At 31.5% G+C, this 23,469-nt stretch overlaps 1 protein-coding gene across 1 annotated transcript; it reads right to left on the bottom strand.

Moving 5' to 3' along the window:
- Positions 1-343: 343 nt before the first annotated feature.
- LOC124930693 (structural maintenance of chromosomes protein 6B) lies at positions 344-19,347 on the bottom strand. Its single transcript, XM_047471033.1, has 28 exons — positions 19,144-19,347; positions 18,957-19,062; positions 17,706-17,839; positions 16,715-16,770; positions 15,762-15,848; positions 15,281-15,601; positions 13,678-13,797; positions 13,049-13,183; positions 12,000-12,076; positions 9,946-10,021; positions 8,402-8,476; positions 8,109-8,213; positions 6,564-6,733; positions 6,364-6,466; positions 6,007-6,119; positions 4,518-4,722; positions 4,299-4,427; positions 4,087-4,201; positions 3,921-4,006; positions 3,740-3,835; positions 3,179-3,315; positions 2,962-3,064; positions 2,063-2,142; positions 1,859-1,937; positions 1,729-1,786; positions 1,367-1,464; positions 1,046-1,140; positions 344-550 (listed from the first exon to the last, which is right to left on the bottom strand). The coding sequence occupies exons 1-28, from the start codon at positions 19,298-19,300 to the stop codon at positions 490-492; spliced, it is 3,177 nt and encodes a 1,058-aa protein (XP_047326989.1). The 5' UTR covers positions 19,301-19,347; the 3' UTR covers positions 344-489.
- Positions 19,348-23,469: the final 4,122 nt, after the last annotated feature.

Genomic DNA, 23,469 nt, shown 5'->3' on the forward strand with positions numbered 1-23,469 from the left:
GCATAAAATCATCTTGTAAGCTTTATCTTACTATTTTAGTTGTATTGCCACCATATTTAAGAAAATAAAGTTTTTATTATTAAGTAAATAGTTGATATGATAATAAAACTTAGACAAGCATGAATGATATTTATGGCTTTCATATACTTAAATCAAGATTTTCACTTACAAGAGATGATAAATAAGCAACAAATTAAGTTGCTAACCATTTTATTTTTACTTCTAAACAAACTATTTCTAATTCTTAGTTTAAGTGTAGGTTGTCTTGCCAAATTTGATTCTTACTTAAAAATAGTTTAAATTAAACTTGAGATCATGCTAACTTTCTCTTAATTGTATACTATCAAGAACTTTTACTACTCAATATATAACATTCAAAACAAGTTCATATATGTTGAGATAATCCAAAATATGTAGAGGACAAGGCTCATGATTCAAAAAAATATTCAAAATGTTAAGCAACAAAAAAAAAACAAGTACAAACATTATTCATTCATTCCGAGGTGCCTCCATTTGCTGCTTCTTTACATTGATGTCATGTTTCACCATGCTGCAACAGAAACAACAAAGATTATAAATTTCTCAGCCATAGATTTTCTTTTATGTTTATTTACGCCTGCTCAAGGGTTTAAGACTATAGAAATGTGTCAAAGCAATCAAAGGTATGTTGAATTATAGAAATGTCGATGAAATCAAAGATATTCTACTGATTTTCAATAAGAATGTTACAAATGAATTCATTCCAACTAAAAAATGGCCAAAAAGCTCATTGTGATCAAATTAACTAAATAACCAGTAATGTAGTTAAAATGAATACCACACTTCTATAGCAAATCCCCAAGAAAACGAGACCTATATCAAAATCTCAAGTATACCTACCATTATTCAAGCAACACCATGATTGTTTAGATAGACAGATACTGTACTTTATAGGCCAAAAACCACTAATTTCATAGCAACATTACTTAATGGCCATATATGTTTTTGTCACTTTGGTATTAAGCTCTGTTAGGACTTCTACAAATCAAAATATTTAACACATTACCTTATATCATGAGGGGTGATGAATATCCACTGGGAACCTTCGGCTAAAGCAAATTCCACAAGGGTGTCCAAACTAATCTTACGACTAACTGCATCCTGAAGATAAATAATAGCAGGCATTAGGTAGATTGTTAAAGACAATAAATTTTTAAAAAGGTCAACATTTATAAAAGAGAATAAAGAACGCAAGAAGCATTCACAAGTTACAAAAGCAAGAAATCAAAGACAGACGATTGTTAAAGACAATAATGTAATATGCTTTGTAAATTAACTCATCAGACATCAAGAATTTTTTAAATGTCAATTTTCAGTTAACACTTACCATAAACACGTCAAATTCATCCATTGCTCGAAATGGGGATTCAGTCATTTCATGAAGAGCTAACGCAAAACATAATGTTGAGAAAGAACGTTCTCCACCTAGAAAAATCAGTTGAGAAATTTCAGGTGAATAGATAATCGTTGGAAAATGGAATATCTACAGAAAAACTGCCAGTTCACAGGAGAGAAAAAGAATGCTTAAAACTATTTTGGTTTTTCTTTGGTTTAGAGAGGAAGAAACAACAAAGGATCCTGCCAAAACTAACTGTAATACAAAGGAATATAGCATCATTTACTAAGATGATTTGAATTCCTAAATGTTGTGTGAGAATCCACTATAATATGTACAAAATTTAAGAAAACCTGAAAGCCCTCTAGTGTCACGAACTCCATTATTTGATGCATCTTGGGGCATCTTCACCTAAAAAACATAAAATTCAGGTCAGTAAGAAACAGACAACAAAAATCTGTACAGATCTATGCAATTGGTTACCTCAATCGAGAGGGTTTGATCCTCATAATTGACCTTCACATGTCCACTGATCCCTTTCTTTCCCAGATGGCTATTAAATCTATTGTTGCAACCATAAAATATTTAAGCATGTTCAAATAGAAAAATAGAGTTTACACATACTATTCAATTTAATATTAAACTTCACAAAAAATCTGCATGAAAATGCAAATAAGAAACTCATACTTCCAAGTCAGCTGGCGCTTTAGCAATGATGCGTTCCGCTCAAACTTGTCTGATCTCAATTCTAGCGCATTGTGACAAGCCTATATAATAATAAAATTAGTTTCATCAGGAAATAAAAAATACATGGTCTTAAAACAGCAATAGAGTCCGTTGGAAACTTAAAAAAGAAAATCTTAATAGACTTTGTTAATTCTGGGAAAATTTTGGCATCAGATGCAAACCAAGGTTGATTTTTATTTGAGTGGTTAAGGAGCACGTCGTCATTTGCAAGGTTAAAGAAATGATTAATGCCACAGCTCATTTGAAACATTCATGACTGAGATAGACTAATTATGAAAGTGGGCTTGTTGACATTAATATCTCAGGCCCCAACTAGTTATTTTATGAGAAGCAATTCATATGGCTTCTTACCTAATCAATCTGATCTCATCTTAGTTGTTACCTTTCACAATTTGTTTCAAGTGCTACAAGGAAAGAGTGTTTCCCAATATCATAGTTGCTTCCAACACACCTCTTAAACTCCAGAAATACTATCACTGATGACTGGAAATCCAAGAGCCCATTTGGAAACACTTTATGGGTCTGGATCATCTAGATAAGAAACTGTTCATAGAATTCTTTAGAAATATCTTCTTTTTGTCAAGTAGCACATTGTGGATCTAACGTTCGGAAACGAAACTTAATTAGACATAGATTCATAAACTGTTTTGACATTTTCTCGACCACCCAGACCCATACCCAAAACGTGTTAACAAATGGGCTTATAGTTACTTGAAATATCTAACTATGAATCTCTTTTTGGATCAGGCCTTTAGGAACTATAATCAAATAGCATTTCAGAAAGAAAAGAAAATGGCCCTCCCGATCGAAATCTACCTAGGCCTGAAAGACTAACTTACTTTCAGTTTCTCTCGAAATGCTTTATAGGTTTGTTGTTTCCTCAATATCTTTCGCTCTTTTTTCTCATACAACATCCTGAGATCCTCAATCGATTCAGAACACCTGCATAGGAAGGTAAAATAACGTAAAGGTTCAAATTGTCTTAACAATAGATTGTAAAGGACATTATTTTTAAGTGCCTAGTATGTAGAGGAAAGTAAATCAAATCATGTATACCTTTCACTCTCTTGTTGAAGTCTCTGACTTAACCTGGTTAGAAGAGCACTAAGTTTGACAGGATTGTTTCCATCACAACCCTCTAAAGCTTCAATTTCACTTTCAGGACAAATAATAGAAGCCTTTCTGTGGCTCTCCTGTAAAATCATTATTTCATCAAGAATTTGCAGCCACTTTTGCATGCCCCAGACCTCAGAAAACGAATACACAGTTCTAATAACCAATACACATGATCTATTGTGGCGTGCTATAATCCTGACTTGAATAAAGCAACTTCAAGTACAATAGAGAAAAAAAACTAGTAACAAAATATGCAGAATTTTTACAAAGAACATTAAATCCACGTTAATTTTTTTTAGATGAGAAATGTTCACATTAACTTTCCCTAATAATTTTGTGATTTTCCCAAAGAACACAACATAAACATTTGAATGACTGAGTATTTTTCATGGATGTATATAGATCATAGATGAGCATAAACAAATGACAGAAACCAGCGTTGTACAACATGCGACAAGATATCCAAAAATTTAGTAGAAAGAGAAAAGGTTCAATAAATACCACTCGTTTATTTTCCAGCTCCACATATTCTTCTTCCGCTGTTTTTATTTCAGGAAGAACCTTAGTGGACTTTAGCTCTTCGTAATGTCTCTTCTCCTGAAAAACAGGCATTCCAAATAATGTTAGACAAAATTGTAACCATTAGGCTTAGCTAGAGAGGTTGGAGGATTAAGGAGAGAACAATTTCTGCTGAATGTAAATCCTTCTCAATCAGCGACAACTCGTTAGCTGCTTCATCACATGCCCTCATATCCACTTTTGCTGATTCTATAATTTCCAGATTGGATAAGAAATGAGTCACAGAGTATGTATGTATCACACAGCACAAAAGAAGTAAGTTCCTGTACCACATAAATTTTCAAAGGATGTTCTAAGCTCATTGGCCTTTGTCTCTGCCACTTCCGTTTGCACTTGGACTTCTTCTAATGCCACTTCCTTTCCTTGGATATCCTCTTGGAGTTTCTGAACATCACAAAAGTGTAATAATACCCATTTAGGCAAAAGAAGAAATGTTACTAAGACCAATTCTGGCACGGGAAACATAATTACAGGAACTAACTGTGATTTCTTGGCGAAGTTCATCAGCAGAGGAAACATGTGTACTGGACTCAGTAGCATATGAATTCTGCATATCTTGCAATTCTAGTTTATTTGATGTTGCTTCGCGTTCTGCACCCATTCGCCTTCTCTGTAAAACGCAAGAATACCAGTACAGATCATCAGTATCAGGCTTTCAAGAAACTATCTAAAATGATTTCATATCAATGACAATCATCACCTTTGCACCTTGCAGTTCAACTTTAAGATCCTGAGTCACTAGTTCTAGTTTCCTTTTCCTCTCCATAGTTTGCTGAGCTTGCTCTTGTACATGCGATGCATCCTTATCTAGATTATTAATTTGAACTTCAAATGAACCAGATAGACGTGTAGCTCTAGCCTTTTTATTTGGAGGAAGAATTGTTTGAGATTTGCCACGAGAGAACCTATGTAACATATTTGAACACTAATTCTATTAGATTTCACAACAATTTCTATAGTCGACAGAATCATGTCAAACAGGTGGATGGATAAAGGCATAATGAAAATATTGAAATCTGTCAATCCGTTGGAACATAAAAGTAACAAAATCAAACTGTTTAATAGGCACCATTTGGAACTAGTTCAAATACAGAATTGTCATATGTAGCAACCTCTAAGGTTGTAAATGAGAGATGAAGACTTTCAACACTCAGCAATATGATAATTAGAACCTCGTTATTATACTTATACTACTAATCTAACAAACTAATATTTGTCAACTATTGGCCTTAGGTCAGGCCCATATAAGCGCAGTAGGTAACATCATATCTATCTTTGATTATCCTTTTGTTTAATGACTCATTCTTAAAGAGCATTTCTATAAATTAAGTCAAGGATGTCAGTGAGTTCCTTAGTCCCTAATTTCTCCTAACATACTTGAATGAGTTGAGGAAACATTACAAGAGATCAGCAAGCTATACAATTTTGTAATGGTGTATATGATTTACTTCTACAGTTTGATTTTGTAACGATAAACCTACCAGAGGTGGGTAAAGAACTCAGACATGGCACAACATGAGAGAATAGTAATGGACTTACTCAGCCATGGTTGAAACGATAGCACAGCCCGACGAAATACGACATGTTTGACCACCAGCCGCAATTTAATACTATTAATTAATAAGTTAATCATAACTTGCAATTCATAATATTTGTTGGCAGATTAGTTATTTATTATTTGTAGTACCTATAAATTATTTATACGCTACTAACAAAGAGAATTTAAAAAAAAAATTATAATTGTAAGTGTTTGTGGAATATCAATCAAGGCATGTCACACAAGTTAACTCTGAGCAAGTCCCACATGTAAACACTATTAATATGTACCGAAAGTTAACTTGTTTCACTCTTATCAATTTTGTTCTAAGCAAGTCCAGCATGTAATCACCATATTCATTTTTCATAGAAGTTGGTTGATTACCACAGTAAGTGTTATGAAAGAGATGACAAAAAGATAATCATACTACAATTTGTTTCCTCCCTTATGTTTCCTCTCTTCCTTATTAAATAAAACTATCTTACTTTCCCAAGTCAAGCTATTAGTCAAAACCTGACCATTGGAAGTTCATTATACATGTAATTTGTCAACCTTCAATATGTATTCCCACAATGAAATTTGCCTCTTGTGAGATGGTATAACATAAAGCAAGATATTTATTCATTACTGCAAGTTAGATGATTTATCTTACATTTTGTGTCCCTCAGATGTATAGACCTCCTTCAGATTTGGGATTTTCTGATCAAATGTAACTGCTTTACCCACCTCATAGTCCTTTACAAGAACTTGTCGTTCGGCACTTCCCTACAAAACATTACAAGAATCTTGATTTTAGAACTTTCCATGGGAAAAGCTACGGCATTGGAAAGATCAAGGGCTTCATGCTTTTGCTTTTGCTTCTATTAGGAAAACCTCTTTGTTCTGTTTTTTTTCTGGTTCGTGGTTTTCCGAAGACAAGGTTTGCATGTCATAGTATGAGTAACCAAAGACAAATGAAGACTAACAGATAACCGACAAGATAGCAGAAGAAAGGGACAAACAGCCTTACAATATCCACCAGAACATTCAGGATTGTGGGACTGTCCGCTTGTATAATGGAAAGAGTGGTGGGATGCTTCGTTTGGGGAAGCATGTGACTAGGTATCGACAACCTACATTAATGCAGAATATGAAACGAAATTGTTGTGGCATCCATTTAAAACGATGCAAGAAGCAGACTATCAAGGCACTGTTGACACAATCTCATACCTTGGTCTGGAAAAGTCGTATATGATAATCTGAAGATGGTTATAGTAGGCTTCCCTTGCACAACTTCTCAAAAGAAGAGAATCATTATGATCAGTAACGATAAAAGCATTAAGTAACTTCCCTAGAGCACTTTCAACAGCAGTAGCCCATGTTTCTCCCTGTATCAAAGACTGCATTCATAGAAGTAAAGATTGATCTGTTACACAAGGGATCTACTTCTCAGAAATACGAAAATGATAACGATATCAGGGACCAACAACTGCTGAAAAGTATAAATATGCACATCTAAAACTATGGAACTTCACACTGAATGCAAATACGAAACACAAATCTTCATCTTAAAGCACTCATCAATACTTAGTTAGAGTGTTGAAGTTTGTATTAAATAGAGTGTTGCGTAGAAGACTTCAAATAATACAAACAAAAACAATGTCCATACTAACTACCAAGTCCTGAACATGTGACCTGAAAACATTACAACCATCAAACCACGTCCATCAATACTAGTATTCAATTGATAAATTCTAGATCATCATAATTATATACACTACAATCTTCATCTTACAACCTCTCGCTTTCTTTGTCGGTCCGTGCCTACATCCGAAGATGCTAAGTAAACCTATAGGGATATTTTGTTGTGGCTAAAGGAGGAGCCAGACCAATGCTAGGCCTTCCTTGGGCTGAGTAAAACATCTTTCATAGGTTTGTTTGACCATTTTGTTAATCTGCACTATTCCGGGAACCAATGGTACACACACCAAAAGTGCTCGGAACAACTAACAATTACCATCGATCTGCTCCTTTCTCATTCTCAAATTTGTGTTATTTGTGCCTGGTCTTAATTGCAATCTAGTCTCAATTATCAGATTAAATCGTAACCTTAATTGCATTAAAAAGAATATCAAATTATAATGTAGCCAGTAATAGACGAGGCAGCTCTGCGCCCGTGTTCGGGTCAATTATCTAAATCAAGGCAACTTGGATGAAAGGCCTGGAAATTGGGCAAAACTAATCCAGGACCATCTGATAGTACTAACACCATCCGAAGCAACCATGTTCAAAGGGACTTGGTTTTTTATAGTGAATAAATGTGTATCAATATATAGTATATGTGTCATATAGATTAGGACAAAGATCAATTGACATATCTATCAAGTAAATTAGGACATAGTGAATATGATTCTGATGCATATTTGATTGTCGAATAATTATATTTGTCAAACAAGATGACCGCACAATACGACAGGGTGCAGGTAGGCATTAAATGTATTTAACATATATTATTCGTATTAATATGTGAAGCACTCATTTCAATTTTCCCCCCTTTTACTGAGCAAGTGCATATTAAGATTAACGAGAAAGCTATTACTGCAAATGATTTAACCAATCTAGCAGGGAAACGAGCATAGAAAGGAGGCAAAAAAACAAGTCAGACATATAATATCAACTGATCTCAATGAAATGAAGATTGTGGTCACAAATAAGAAGCATAAGCTGATTTATTGCTACTACACCAATATGGTTAAGAATAGTCATTGTACTGACCAAATGAGCACCTATAGGACCAATTGGTGGACTTTTGAATTTGTAATGATGACGCTCAATTGCCTGCAAAAGGGCAGTAACTTTTGGTCCTCCAAAAGCAGTCACCTGATTAAAGGGAAGTATGCCCATGGGTAAGAAGTACAGCAAGAGACAAACAAATAACTCTGTAACACTACTAAACAACAAGCTGCATTAAGACAAATGAATTTTATGGATTTAGCTGTGTAGATACAAAACCTCCATTTACAGATGTTCCTCTAAAAATTAGAAGGGAAGTTTTCCATGTTACAGACCTTATTTGTTTTGTGTAGTTGAAGATCACGGATCTGATCAAGAATCTCTTTATGTCTTTTTCTCTTGTCACTGATCTGAAACAGAAAGCCTGCCACCTTTAGTTCTCAATTTTCACAAATATCAAAGACTCCACACTCCACCAATGGCTACTATAGCCATTAGCGGAGGCATTGGAAGACAATCGGATAGAGACCTAGGCTCCGACACCATGTAGAAATAATGAAGAGAATTTAGATTGATATAATTTATTTTTATTATCAGTTGGTGAGAGCAAAGGATATGTCATTGTTAACTATTAACATTTCTTTTTAGGTAACCCACTCTCAAGTTTCTTTTGGGAAAATAACCCACTATCATGTTAATGCTACAAGAGAGTAGATATATCTCTCTTTCTGAGCACATTGTGCTGAAGGCAGAAAATTCTAAAGAGATCCTCAAAAGGCAGAAGCCTACTGTATTTCTCAAAACACAAATACTAAACCCGACCTGTACTAGACACGACTAGTGAGCCTTGATGGTATCATGTTTTGTCAAAGTGAGAAAAAAAAATGTATTTGGCAAAAACTTGTTAAAAAATTGTCAATCAAATAATTGACAACTTTTCACACATTTGTCACTAGATGAAGTTCAATCACACTTTTCATACCAAATACCAAAAACTCACTATCACTTTTTACTTTTGCATTTTCAAATGTGATTGTGATGGTAACAAATGCCACTTTCCAAAAAAGTTCACTATTGAATACAATCTAGAGAAAGAGAACTACAACAACTCTATTCATCTTTACAGCTTAGTGACCAATAAAAACCACTGCATGGCCCATTGTTTTTAATCTGAAACCAAAAGTGTGAAGAGCTATTCAGCTAAGAAAAGCAATTTATAAATAAATTGACTTCCCTACCTGTTTCATTAATGGAAGGGTATAACAAAGATGTGGAAGTGGAACATTGTTTCACACACATTAGGGTAAATTAGAACAACTAAGAGCAGAATCACTAGAATAGCTCATTGCATGAATTCACAGATGCACTTTCCATGGATAAGCATGATCTTACAACATAGAAGCATACAAACAGAAGACTGTCCAGGGTTCAAAGAGGGGAAACCAAATGAGGCTTTTAACTTTGAATGTCCCCGGGTTAAATTCAAGAGGGTAACTAGGATTTAACTGAAAGATGAGTTTTCAATCAACATGGTAAGCACTTTTCATTGTACACTTTCCCAGCAGAAAATAGCTCTATGAAAGTCCATTAACCACTTTGTTTTCAAGTTTTAAAAAGGTTACAAAAATTTTAGTCCAGAAAATGGAGTTGCATGTGACAAAGATAATGCAACAATGTTCTTAAGTTTTCACATGAAACGAACTGGACAAAAAAAAACTTTATTTTCATTCAAAAATTTACCAGAAAAACAACAAAGACAGAAATAATCACACCTGCTAAAAGAAAATGAGATATCCTCTATGCACATCACACAGAAATAATCTCCAAGCAATTACCAGAAAAGGTCTAGTCAGATTTTACCCATGGATATGGTCCATACCTCTCGATCAATGTCTTCTATTTCACGTGTCTTTGATGATAACTGTTCAGCTAAGTACTCTTCTTCTTTCTTCAACCTACACAGAGCTTTATCAATATTAGCATATGTAGAACAAATTCTATACCAAAAAATCATTCAGCAAAATAAACTCCAACATCATTTTACCAGAAAGATTGTAAATATTTTAGTGAAATTCACTTTGACACTGGAAATACTGAATTTATTATCAAGAAAAGTTGTGTATACAAAACAATGTTTAGTATCCAAAGACAGTATACAGTTCTCAGTTGAAGAAATTGTCTATGTTCTGTGCAAGCAGCTAACTGTTTGCTAGAAGTTTCTATACTAGATGTTCATATTTTTCCAAATAACTATTGTAAATTGTTTCACTTTTTCTTTTTTCTTTCCTTCTCTGAGTAGCTACAGTAATGTGAAAGGAAATGTTGTAATCTACTTGCAAATATTCATCACTGCCAAAGAGACAACAAGGACATTGAAAGATATTCTTTTGGTAACAACAAAAACTTTGTGAACACTGGAATCTCTTCTTCTCTTGTTAAATGAACTCACACAACCTTGTTTCAAGCATATCAATAGCAAATAATAATTCCATGATCTACCAATGCAGTTCATTGGCTGTTGGATCCTTTTTTGAATAAGATTATTAATAAAAATACATGATTATTGTTAAGATTGTGATAATAGATAAGGACCATTCTTGACAAATAATAAGACTAAATTATTAAGAAGGTTTTTTCATCTTTTAAATAATAGAAAGAATTGAACTCTTCGTCTCTTTGTGATAATAAGGTCTCCAACCAAGGTAGCTCATGGTAAGAGTCGGCTTAAGAGACCAAAAGGTCGTCACGGGTTCGCTTCCACCTAGAAGCGCTTTGAATGGAAGTGGGGAGAATAAGGGGTGTCATGTTAGTTCTCCTTAATTCAAATAAAAAGGTCTCCAACCATTAAAAGATTATAGAATTTATAAGAAAGCCACTTCATGGACATGAAAATGGAAATGATATAGATAATATGCCTAGGGATTAGTTGCATCCGATCTTAATTGTTGAATTATCTCTTCATCTTGGATTAGGTGCAATTTTGCTTGCACTCAACATGTTGCTTTGTTTACACTCAACATGTGGAGTGTTGTCGGTCTTTACCTTTATCACACTCAATGTCCTTTAAATATATGAATTTCTCATGTAACTTTATCTCACTATCTAAATAATATTTTTCATTTTCTCAAATTTCTACATTAATCAACCACTATTTCACTCTAAAGTCAATTATATGTATTCTAACCAAGTATGTATTCAAGGAACCCGTTGATATCACTTCATCACTCACATACAAGTTAGAATGGAACCAAACAAAGAATACTTTGTGGCCGAAGTCCTGAATGCAGCTGACAGATTCAAATGGGCATCATTATATAGCCAGATGGAGCTATGGCAAACCACTTGTCAAAATATTAAGAACATGGTGTAAAAAGAACAAGTCTTTGTCAGTTCAGCAAGACAATGTTTTTGCTAAAAGAAAACTTTCCATTTGACTCCTACAACTTCTCTGTACATAAGAGAGGCCATGCAAGAAATTTTAGTTCTTTATTAGCATATCAGTGTGGCATATATTCATTCTACATCAGCTATATAGCCAGCCTAAAGGACAACTTTGTGTGTGTTACTTTATAGGTATGATGAAAAATAATCAATTCATTTAATGCAAGTAATTAGATGTTCTTTTTGTATGTTATTTCATAGAAAACTAGGTTGATTAGGGAGGCTCAATAAGTGATCTTTTTAACATAAAAGAAAAATAACATTAAACATAAAGCTTCACTAAGATAGATGAGGATCATAATCATACATTATTCCATAACGTAATTAAAGATTTCAATTATTGCAAGAATTTGCTAGAATCCAAGAAACTTCAAACAGAACTGACTAGAATAATACAGAAATATCTCAAAAAGTTCACAAATACTGGTAAATATTGAATAAATTGCCATGAACTGAGTGTTGTCCTGAGTCATGTTAATACAGAGATACTACCTTGAGATTGTAACATGGCTGGAATCAAGTACATCCTGAAGTTCCTTCACTTTTGTGTCAATCTCATGTGCTTCAGCCTGCAAATAACTCAAAGCAATAGGATAAGTAATGATTACAAAAATTCTTGACAAATGGTCATGTTTTAAGGGCACCTTACAGAATGAACAATATATTAGAAAAAGTTTACATATGTATCCAGTTATGTCAAGAAAGAACTTTTTAGGAAAAGGTACTGAGTTTAGCATCCGGTTGAATCCAATTGAAAAAATTGGATTAAAGATACTTGTAACTATCAGGATAAAGAAAAAAGAGCCAACTAGAGCACTTGTAATGGATGAATATCCAAATTCTAACTGTCACAATTTGAATACAAGGCTTGACATAATTCATGGAGAAAATAATCCAAGGGCCAAGGTGGCCCATAAAAACACAAGCATTCTAGTTCTTGTTTGCGCCATTTGCCTTTCACCAATTCAGTATGGTTGAGTTGTTCAATTACCAACATTCATGTTCAAAACTTGGTATAGACATTAATTAGAAGTTGCCTTGGACAACTTCATTAATACAAACTTTAACATTCAAAACATAAAGATTGTTTAAGACACTACACAATCCAAGGTCTTTGACCTTGGTCAACGAAGCCTTCTCCCAAATATAGAATTGAGTTAGTTCAACCAACTAGATAAGAAAAGAAGACGATGAAATGGTTTCCCATATGAATCTATCACTATACAGGAATTATCAACAGATATGGAACAGGCATAATGTGACATGCCACGTGTCTACGTTTTGTCATAGGTCACTTAAAACAGAACCATTCAAGCGACAATAAAAACACAAGCACTATGTTTATTGTTTGTGTGCATGTCTTCGTTTCATATTTAATGATGAATAAGATTGCTTAATCCATATCCGCATGCTTTCCATTTGTCAAGTCAACCAAATGCTAGATATGTTGTTAAATGTGGGTCATACAAATGCTAGATTGCAATAATAGACTTAAATGTTTTACTGCACATCTACAGTATCAAAGTTCAAAAAAGAGGCACCTGAGTATTTGTAATATGTTGCTCTTCTATGGCATGCACTTGTTGTTCAAGCAACTTCATCCTATTGACCATTTTCTGAATGAAACTTTTCTTGCGATGATGCTCTTGCTCCAGCTCAAGCCGCTCTTTGGTAGCCTGCGTTTAATAAAAGAACACCAAGTTTCTATAAAGCAAATACCAGGACTAAACTATTCTTGTTCCATACCAATGGAGAAGAAACTGACATGGCCAAGAAAAATAATTTACATTGACAGGAAGGGATAAATGGAGTAAAATGGATAGCACACTTCATAGCTACCATCTTTGAAGTGATAGCAATAAATAAGTAGCTATGGGTTAATTCAAGAGTTTTGATTATCAAAACCAAGAGAACTTTAAGGAAAGAGTAAATGGAAGATTGAGGCAAAACACAAGTAATAATATAAATCCAAGGATGAATTAGAAGCAAAAATGTGAGTGTTAGATGCACTTTATCTTTTGTATAGTTATTATTTTTATAAGCATGATGCAAGGAATAAATCCCTAAGCTGGAATAGCAACCCTAGGTGGCTAGTAGCTTTCTTAGAAAGTTCTCTAGGAGTTGGATGTCATGTTGGCCTTCTACAAGAGTAATAGAATTGATTCTATACCATAGAAAGGCGATGCTGCAGTTCATTCCGCATTCTTGTCAATTCTGATGTCTTTTCCATCATACTTGCACTTTGAGCTTTCTTTTTTCCCAGTCGCTCTCTAAGCCCTTCTATTTTACCCTGTTAAAGACACCAAACTATTCATCAGTCATTTCCTTAAATACAAGGTTACTCATGCAGTGTATAACATTCTAAGAAAGCCTAAATTCTCAAAAAAATCATTTGACAAAGCAAACCATATTTGGCTCAAAAGTGTCATCTAACACCTAATGGATTCTGTCATAATCATGTTCCAGTGTAACATTTTCTTCTCTTTTTTGGGTGGGGGAGAGGTGATAAATGCACTTTGTGTTCCGACAATAACCAAGCTAAGGAAAATGCTGATGGAGATAGTTGGAATTCTAGACAAAAACATAAACAGCATACCACTGTTTGCAAAACATCAAGAGCATTCAGAAAAGAAATATATAAAAAACAATGGGACAACAAATTAAGTATGTAGCCTGCAAGCACATTTAATCATTTAATCAGGCACAGAACTTGCCGCCTGACGGGCTCGAACCTAGGACCTTAGGGTGAGTATCCACCTCTTATTGCCGCAAGTCTAGAAGAGGGTTTAGAAAAGAAATATATATACACACATATATAGCTTCTTTCTATCAGCATTCTTTGTACACTCCCCTTTTTGACTTTTGTAAGTCTTTCGGCTTTTTTCAAAGGTTTACTTATAGTACTTGGTATCATCTTAAAAACAAAGACAAATTGATAGGACAGAATAGCAGTTGGATAACCTCCTGAAATGATTTTCAACTAATTTATCTCAATGATACTACCATTAATTTATCATGTCTGCAATTTACTTTATAAAAATGTGGAAATGTATCCACCTATCATTTGTTGCACTAATAACATACATATGCTCTATATATAGAGAGGAAAGAGTGAAGATCATGTTTCAGGGCAAAAGCATTTTACACGAATTAAATAACATGGGATATTTCAATCTTTGTCAAAAATGAATTTCATGCACTTCAGCATACAAAGTCATGAAAAAAGAAGAAAGGTATACAGACCAGAGTAGAACATACTAACATCCAATCAACTTAGACAAAAAAAAGCACCTATTGAAAGGAAGAAGAGCTACTTAGATGATTAACACAGAAGTCAGTTGTCTGCTGCATTTTGAAAACCTCCATCCAAGATCTACCGGGGTACATTAGCAAGCATTAATATTAATTAATTAATTAGAAAATGGCTTAAACTGGTCGCAAGTTTGAACTCCAGAAACACCCTTAAGGAAATGTTTGGGAAAGGCTTCATAGATCATAATTTCCACAAAACCTACTTATATAGCAGGAGCCTTGTGTACAAGGTACTACCTCGGCAAAGATCCATGTGAAAACAAAAATAATTAGCCAGTTGATGCTTGACACTTGGAATGATTATCAAAATCCTCATTGAGGAAAATGTTTATGAATTGTAGACTCCAATAAGTTTTAAGCAAATGAATAAGTTCTGGTAATGAAGACTAAAAGTTGGCTTCAAATCATTTAACATCTCCAATGATACAACTAATATAAGAAATATAAAGGGTCATGTTTACCATCAATCCTTCTATGCGAGCTTGGACCTTAGGTGCACGCCTTTTCAGCTGTTCAACTACTGCATGCTTCTCTTTAAGTTCCCTGTCAACATCATAAACCCATGACCAAGCAAGTTTCTTCTTTAACAGCTGCACCTGGTGTGATATCTCTTCTACTTGCTCCACATTTTTAATCATTGTTTGCAAGTCATCGAGTTCTTTCTCTATGGGACGAATTGAAGATTCTAGCTCGTCCACCAATCTCTCAGCATCAGCCAGCTGATCCCTGATACTTTTCAGAAGATCTCTCACTTGATGGAGAAGAGTAGCCTTGAAAAAGAACTGCAGAAATATGCCACAAAAGAATGAAAGAGGTTTGTAGGCCAACTCATGTCACAGGCAAGAGGACAATTTTCCTCAGTTCAATCAACTATGAATGAAACAGCTGAAAATATTGGATACATGAAATGCTGACTTCCAAAACAATGCTCACGAATCTCACCTTAAATTTGTCTTTGTCATTTCCTGAATGTAAAAATTCCCTACTCTTGTCTTGACTCATAATAACACATGGATTCTCAACATCAATCTGCATAGGGAAAATATTGACTATTAGAAATCAGGGTCATTGTTTTAACTAGCAAACACATATATTATAGAAAAAAAGTATCATCAGAGAAGAGAAAAAAAAAACTATATCTGAAGTTTCCTGTGTTACATAAATACAGCGTTTACCTTTTTTGAATGGTAAAGTTTTAAGAAATTAAACTGTGATAAACATACAAGGAGACCCATACAGCGGTAAACACAAAGTGGTACTTAGAACTTCTCATGGAACATGTCTAATATAAGGTAGGTCAAGTCTGAATGATTTTCACTTGAAAGCTTATGTTTAGATGACCAAAACACAAGAGTTACTATTAGTGTTTATTGAACTCCTCGTAGAATTCTTCAAGGAGATATCATTTCCCACGCATACACAACTAAACAATTTCCCACGAAAAGTAACACATCAAGCCCTTATTAATTTTTTACCTAAACATAGTGCAAGGTTTGAGGTCATCAATTGCAAGAAAATATCTCAAAGTTAGTCTTACCTATAAGCATGATATACAAAAAACACAAATAACTTTTTAAGGATCATTTATTAGAAACAAAAATAATTTCAATTCCACAACAAAATTAATTCTCAAGTTCAACTCCAGTGTTTGAACAAAAAAAATAATAATAATGTATTTCAGAATGACAATATCTATAGAGTTGTATATATGTCCTTTAATTGATTTACATCTCTTTCAAATATTTCCAAAATTCGAAGTATAAGAAAGAATTATATACAGGTGTTCTACATAATTCAAAACTTGCATTTCTCTTGTTTAAAATAATTTATAAAACTATAATTTAATGCAGTACAAGAATGCAAATCCTTTCCAGGAAACACTAGATCAGACTCACATTGAAATGTTCTATGAGCTCAAGAAGATCTTCTCTACGAGTGGCCACCTTTTTTCCTGTCAAATAGTGTAGACTATATAAATGCAGGTTCTATGCAATTAAGTTGTAAAGTTGCAGGAAAGAAAACACATAAGTGCACAATCTGACGATTAAAAGATTGATAGTAGAAAAACTCTTCATATACACAGAAACCCATAATTGACTAAAAGAACATGTGATTCCCCAATGATTCCTAATGTAAGGTTTGAGATATAATGACAGTGTACTAATTAATCCTTGAGAAGAATGAAGACGTTAAACTGTCTCAGATTGCATATGCAATAAGAGTTGTTCGTCAATTTATGGCATCAGCATGAACAAACATTTGAACTCAATTGTGCATACTCACAAGTGTCTTAAAGGGGCACAAGGAAATCGTGTACCGAAATAGAGGTCACCAACAAATATATGGCTTTTGTGATGGTGATTGGACTAGTTCACACACACATCATTGGTGGACTACAAGTTACTCTCTTTTTCCATTGCAATCTAATCTCTTGGAAGAGTAAGAAACAAAACATAATTTTCCTTCTTCGATATGAAGGAGAAGTCTAGTCGGGCAAGAGAAGAAGTGTAAGGAGATATCGGATCAAGGACGAGATGCTTGAAGTTGAATGAGAAGAATTTATGGGAAAAGGTCCCATTTCTATGAATGAAGCTTGAGACATAAGGATTTTTGTTGAGCTTGGCTTTAGGCAGACATTGCTGGAATTGGTAAAACCATTTGAGTCTATCTGCAAAAATAATCAGTCTAATATCCATGACATCACATAGCAAATGGGAAAAAAATATCATGCACGTTTGTCTTGTTCTACCTAGTCAACTGGAATTGGTAATTCCTACAATGTTACAAAGGCACTCAGTTATGGCGATAATCTAAAGGATAAGTAACCAAATTTGTGTAACAATAAAATTTCAGTACAAAAGAAAAAACAAACAGAAGAAGGAATACCTTGACTATTCTTTAGAACAGTGGAACCACCTGATTCTAAAATCCTACGTTCTATTAAGATAGCATCCCCATATATATCAGGTTTAAAAGCTTCTACACCTCGATTTTTCAACTCTACCACGACATTGGCATAGCTGCAAAAATAATTAAAAACAAGTCCAGTAAACACTAAGAAATACGGATAAAATATCCAATACTATGTTAAAATACATTTGTGTAAACCATGGATTAATGAAAAATAGGCAACAACCATAGCTGTTGGTAAATGGCCTTTTACATGTTTGGAATCTATTTTATATTTCTGCCATTTGATTTCTAATGTTTCAAGTCAATATATGGAAGAAAAGATTGTTAATATTTTTGGCATGTGAAAGAACGTTTTTAAAGATAGTTGTAGTGTATGTGTGTGTCCCAATTAAGAAACAACAGGTGAAGAGCCATTGGCCACCACAATGTTTTTACTACTTAGGCAAGGCCTGTAGATATGGAAGAGTTGTGATATAACAGTTATATTGTTGTGTAGCATTGTGGTGTATCATCCAAGATTGGGCATATATTAATTGAGGCAATCATGAAAATAAAGATTTACTTAAGAGACAAGGAACAAGAAGACGATGCATACGGCTTCTAAAGAGATTCCAACAATTTAGTTAGCTCATCAATCTATTAATGTTGAGCTGTTTCATTGAGGAATTCCCTCATTATGGAACAGTTCAAGTGTATGCTTAGGTTTCTGCTACATTCCATGGCTTCTCCACTCTATATTGTATTGTTGATCATTTTTAACTTCCGACACTTCTCTTTTGTATACTTTGGTTCCTTATATATGCACCCGAGGTTATCTGTATTCCCCTTCTATTGTTGTACTGTACCTAATTGTTTAAGTAGTCTACCTTTTTTTCTTTCTCCTAGTCTGGTTTTGCTGTCAAAGCCAAACCATTTAGTAAGTCTCCTACTTTCTGGACAAATTTGGAATCTTCAATAACTTTGAAGTAGTTAATGGTAATCCCACATGGTGAAAGAAAATTCAAGCATATGAGGGTGTCAAATTGATATACAAATTACAAAGATTTATATAAAGGACAACAAAAAATGAAATACAATCAAGGAAATAAATAAATAGAAATCTCTCCTGAACTAGAGGACAAATACAGGGAGTTCCCCACTGAGGGATTGAATAATTCCTCCATTTAGGAACTCCTAATTTCGGCCCAGAAATATAGAACTTAAAAATTGAAAACCTTCACATACCTGCAACCAGTCTTAATAAAATCCTTCAGAGTAGCAGCTCTTTGAGTGCCTTTAGCTCGACAACCGAATGCAACACACAATGCCGTCAGTATCGCACTCTTACCACCTACATCCATCAAAACCGTACATTTATATGCAAAACCCATTAATTATCACGCATAGACAACAAAAAAGAGCGAAACATTACTTCCATTTTGGCCAGTGACGAAATTAACGCGGTCGCCAAGCTCGATTTGCAAGTTGCTGTGACACATGAAGTTCTCTAATCGAATCCTAGATACGATTCCAGATCTGAATCTGCAATCATCACGGTTGCTCGCAGCGAAATCGGACTCATTCTTCATCCCTACAGCACTCTAGGGTTTTTTCGATGAGGAATAAGCATACGGAGTTTAAGTCCTGTCTTGATTAACAGGCTTTGGCGGGAACAACAATTTAAGACATTGTTTGATGTTGAGTTTTTTTTTTGTTGTTGTTGTAGGATTTTATTCTGTGCTTTTTTTTTATCTTTGAAAAAGGATTTGTTTAGTACAAATTATATTAAAAAAATGTATTTAAAATTTAAATGTAATCAAAATAAAGTAAAATATTTTTATTGATAAATTAAATAATTTGATGTTTAAAAATTAATAACATACCAATTTTTAAATATCTAATCAAATCTTTGAAAACACAAAATAATCCAATATCAAACTAGTCATTAAGAACAATTTTTTTTTTAAAAAAATGATTGGGCAGAATTTTGGAGGGTAGAATAAGTGGGATTTAGAAAAAAATAAAAATAAATAAATAACAAAATTTATTTATTTATTTTCTCTTCATTATTTCTCTTTTTTTTTTAAGTGATATATCATTCCCTCTACATTTTCTTTCTATGACTCTTTTTATTTTTATCTTTACCTTACAATCTAATTTTATTTTTATCTTAATTAAATAATAATATATAATAATATATAATAAAAATAATTAATATTTATTAATTATTTAAAATATTATTAAATTTATTTTCTATTAATTATATTAAGGTGTTTTAATAATAATTGAATTATTATAATCTTTTAACATAATAATATATTTTATGATAAAAAATTAGTATGTACAATTATATTTTAAACTGATTATTTAATAGATATTTAAAATATTAAATTAAAAGACTTAGACCATATTTTTTTTTAGTAATTTTTATTAATATTTTAATAAATCACAATAATTTAAATGTCAATAATTTTGTTTAGATTTTGATTCTTAATAAAAAAAATATTGATTATTTATTAGACATTTTAATTGTTTAATATCTAAATTATTATTTAACCGTTTTTTTAGACTTTATATTTTATTATTTACAAATTACTTGAACATATATAAATCCTCATTTAATTAATGAAATTATTTTTTTATAAAAATAAAATATTCAATGAATTATATTTTAATGTATTTAATCTTATAAGAAATAATTATATATATGCTTCATTTTTTTCTTATTTCCCTATATTTTATTTAGTAATAATATATTAATAATATTACATATTTTTTGAAATAAATTTAACAATTTTAATTAATTAATTAATATATTTAATTTAGGGGTGGAAAAAGTACCTATATTAAAGTTATATCAAAATATCTTACAGTATTATATCAAAAATATCGATTTTTAAAATATATCAAAAAAAAGATAAGGCATGATATATTAATAGTATTTATAAGTTAATATATATATATATATATATATTATATTTTTAAGAAAATAATTAAATAAATTTGATATTAATTAAATTATAAAAATATAATTTTTGAATAATATCAAAATATAATTATAATTTTGATACCGTACAGAAATTAAGGTAATGTAAATGTATGAATTTTTTGTATACCAAGAAATCAAGGTATACGGAAATCAAGATAAAGTTAAAATATGTATTTTTTATATACCAAAATTTTCGATAAGAAAAACTATATCGTAATGACCACCCTAATTTAATTTATTCAACATCTTTACAAACCTCCCTCTCTCTTATACTTACATATATTTTCTCTCATATTTAATATTTAATATTTTTTATTCAAATAAAGTTTCAAATCAATATTTAAATAAGTATTTTTAACATATTTTTTTTATACCATTTCTAATCATTTTAAATTATATATTACTAAAATACATGAATATATAATTGTTTGACATTTAATATATATATATATATATATATATTTATCTTTATAAATTTAGTTTGGAGACACTAAGAGAGATTTTCAGATTATCATTTAATTTTACTTCTTTAGAGAAATATTAATTGTCTAATTTTAAATTAGTTGATATCCTATGACAATATATAAATAATTGAAATATTTGTGTACAGTAATGTATATGTAATAATAGTAGTAAAATATATTAATAATAGTACATAATAATAATTTTGTGTGTTTTTGTCTTCTTTTCTTTTTTAATTATGATATATTTATTAATATGAGAATAAAAAGTAACTAATGTGAATTAAATTTGTTTAGCTTATTATTTTTATATGAGAATAAAAAATGTGCAATTAGGAAAAAAATGAATACGAATAGGAAAAAGCAAAAAAATATAAGTTTACTAGAAAATAAAATTATATTAATAAAAGATAAAATGAAGGTGGAGGTAAAATTTTAAGAAAATTAAGTAATTATTTTTATTTATATAAATAACTATTGGTAATAATAATATATATTTTTTATACAGTAATTAATCATAAATACTTGAACAATTTTAATAATGTAAAATGAAATTGAGATTCTAATTAAATTGTTATATAAACAGGTTTAATTAAGAATTAGTTAAATATTCTATTAAAAACATATAATATAATATAATTAATTATTATGTATAAATATTAAATATTTAAAAATTATTAATAAATAAAAATAAGATTAATATTCTCCTTTTGCTTTTCCTTTCCTTATTTTTTAAATAAAAACTTAAAAAAATAACTACCTTCCAATTAATTATCATATTTATAACTAATTAAGAAATTAAATTTCAAAAATAAAAGAATAAACAAAATAAAAAAATAAAAAAAAAATAAAAAATAAAGGAATAAAAAAAAAAATAAAGGAATAAATAAAAATAGAAAAAAAAATATTGAATAATAATAGGAGCACAAGTTTCTTCATTAGCTGTATATATATAAATCATCCTCATCATTAATCTCACTAAATCTCTAATTTTTATTCTAAAAAAAAATTATCTCTCAAACAAATTCTCTTCTATTTATCATAGTAGTGATGAAATTCCGTCCAATGAACCCATCTCATGTGCCGCCGAAGAAGAGAGGTTCAGCGGTTTGTTGTCCAATGAATCCATCTAATGTGCCGTCGAAGAAGAGAGGTTCAGCGGTTTGTTGTCCAATGAATCCATCTAATGTGCCGCTGAAGAAGAGAGGTTCAGCGGTTTGTTGTCCAATTAATCAATCTAATCCGCCGCCGAAGAAGATATCGATTCGTGGCCAATCATCCGATATTGATGAAAATGATGAAAGTATTCAAATAGTCATTTCAGCTCTAATTCTACTTGGGAATGCAAATATTGTTTCTACCCTAAACCAATAGCACATTTTCAAATCAACCAGATTCGACCATTAGTAGGATTATAATTCCGGACATTACAAATAATTTAAGTGAGAGTTAGAAGAGGAAGTTAAAAAAAGAAAGTGCCAAGGCGGCAGGGGCGGAGCCATCCGGGCTAGGTGTTACTTTATCATTTGCTATATAATAATAAAATAAGGTTAATGTTACTCGGTGATTTTTGTTTAAGGAGAGATAACAGCCCGGAGGATCTTTTGTAAGAATAGCCTATGCAGTAATATTGTTTTCATAAATTGGGTAGATGGACTTTCTATATAAAAATAGTATTAACTTAATTTATAATAATAAAGCAATCTAAATGGACCCTAACTAAGAATTATATAATTATTATATAATAATAAGTAATCCAAATGACCATAACAAAGAATTATATAACTATTATATAATAATAAAACAGTCAATTGTCCATTGTATAATTGATTTTTAATTATAAATATTCACACTCCAACCATAAAATTAATAAAGAGCCCTAATTTAAAATTTTGTAATACATTATCTTAATATTCATATAATTTCTAGAGCTAAAACTAAAAATTTTAATTTATCCATTCTGCATTGAAATTATTCTCTAGCTAAATTTGTATAATTTGTATGGCAGTATTTTTTATATATTATTTTATTAATATTTGTAGTGTTATGTGAATCATTTTTATACTTTTATGTTTAGATAATAAAAATTTTTAGTATCAAATATATACAAGTTGAGAATCTTAAACTTTAACCATTTTTTTTAAGGTTAAATTCAAAGAAGAAGAGAGAAAAAACAATATTTTAACTTTATTTAAATAAAAAATTGACAATTATTCATTATTTGAATCGATTGAAAAAATATAGTAATTTTTAATAATCTTATTATAAATCTCAAAGACTGAAGTTTTGATGAAACTATTCTTGAACG

Source organism: Impatiens glandulifera, chromosome 3, assembly GCF_907164915.1.
Source record: "Impatiens glandulifera chromosome 3, dImpGla2.1, whole genome shotgun sequence".
Lineage (NCBI taxonomy): Eukaryota > Viridiplantae > Streptophyta > Magnoliopsida > Ericales > Balsaminaceae > Impatiens > Impatiens glandulifera.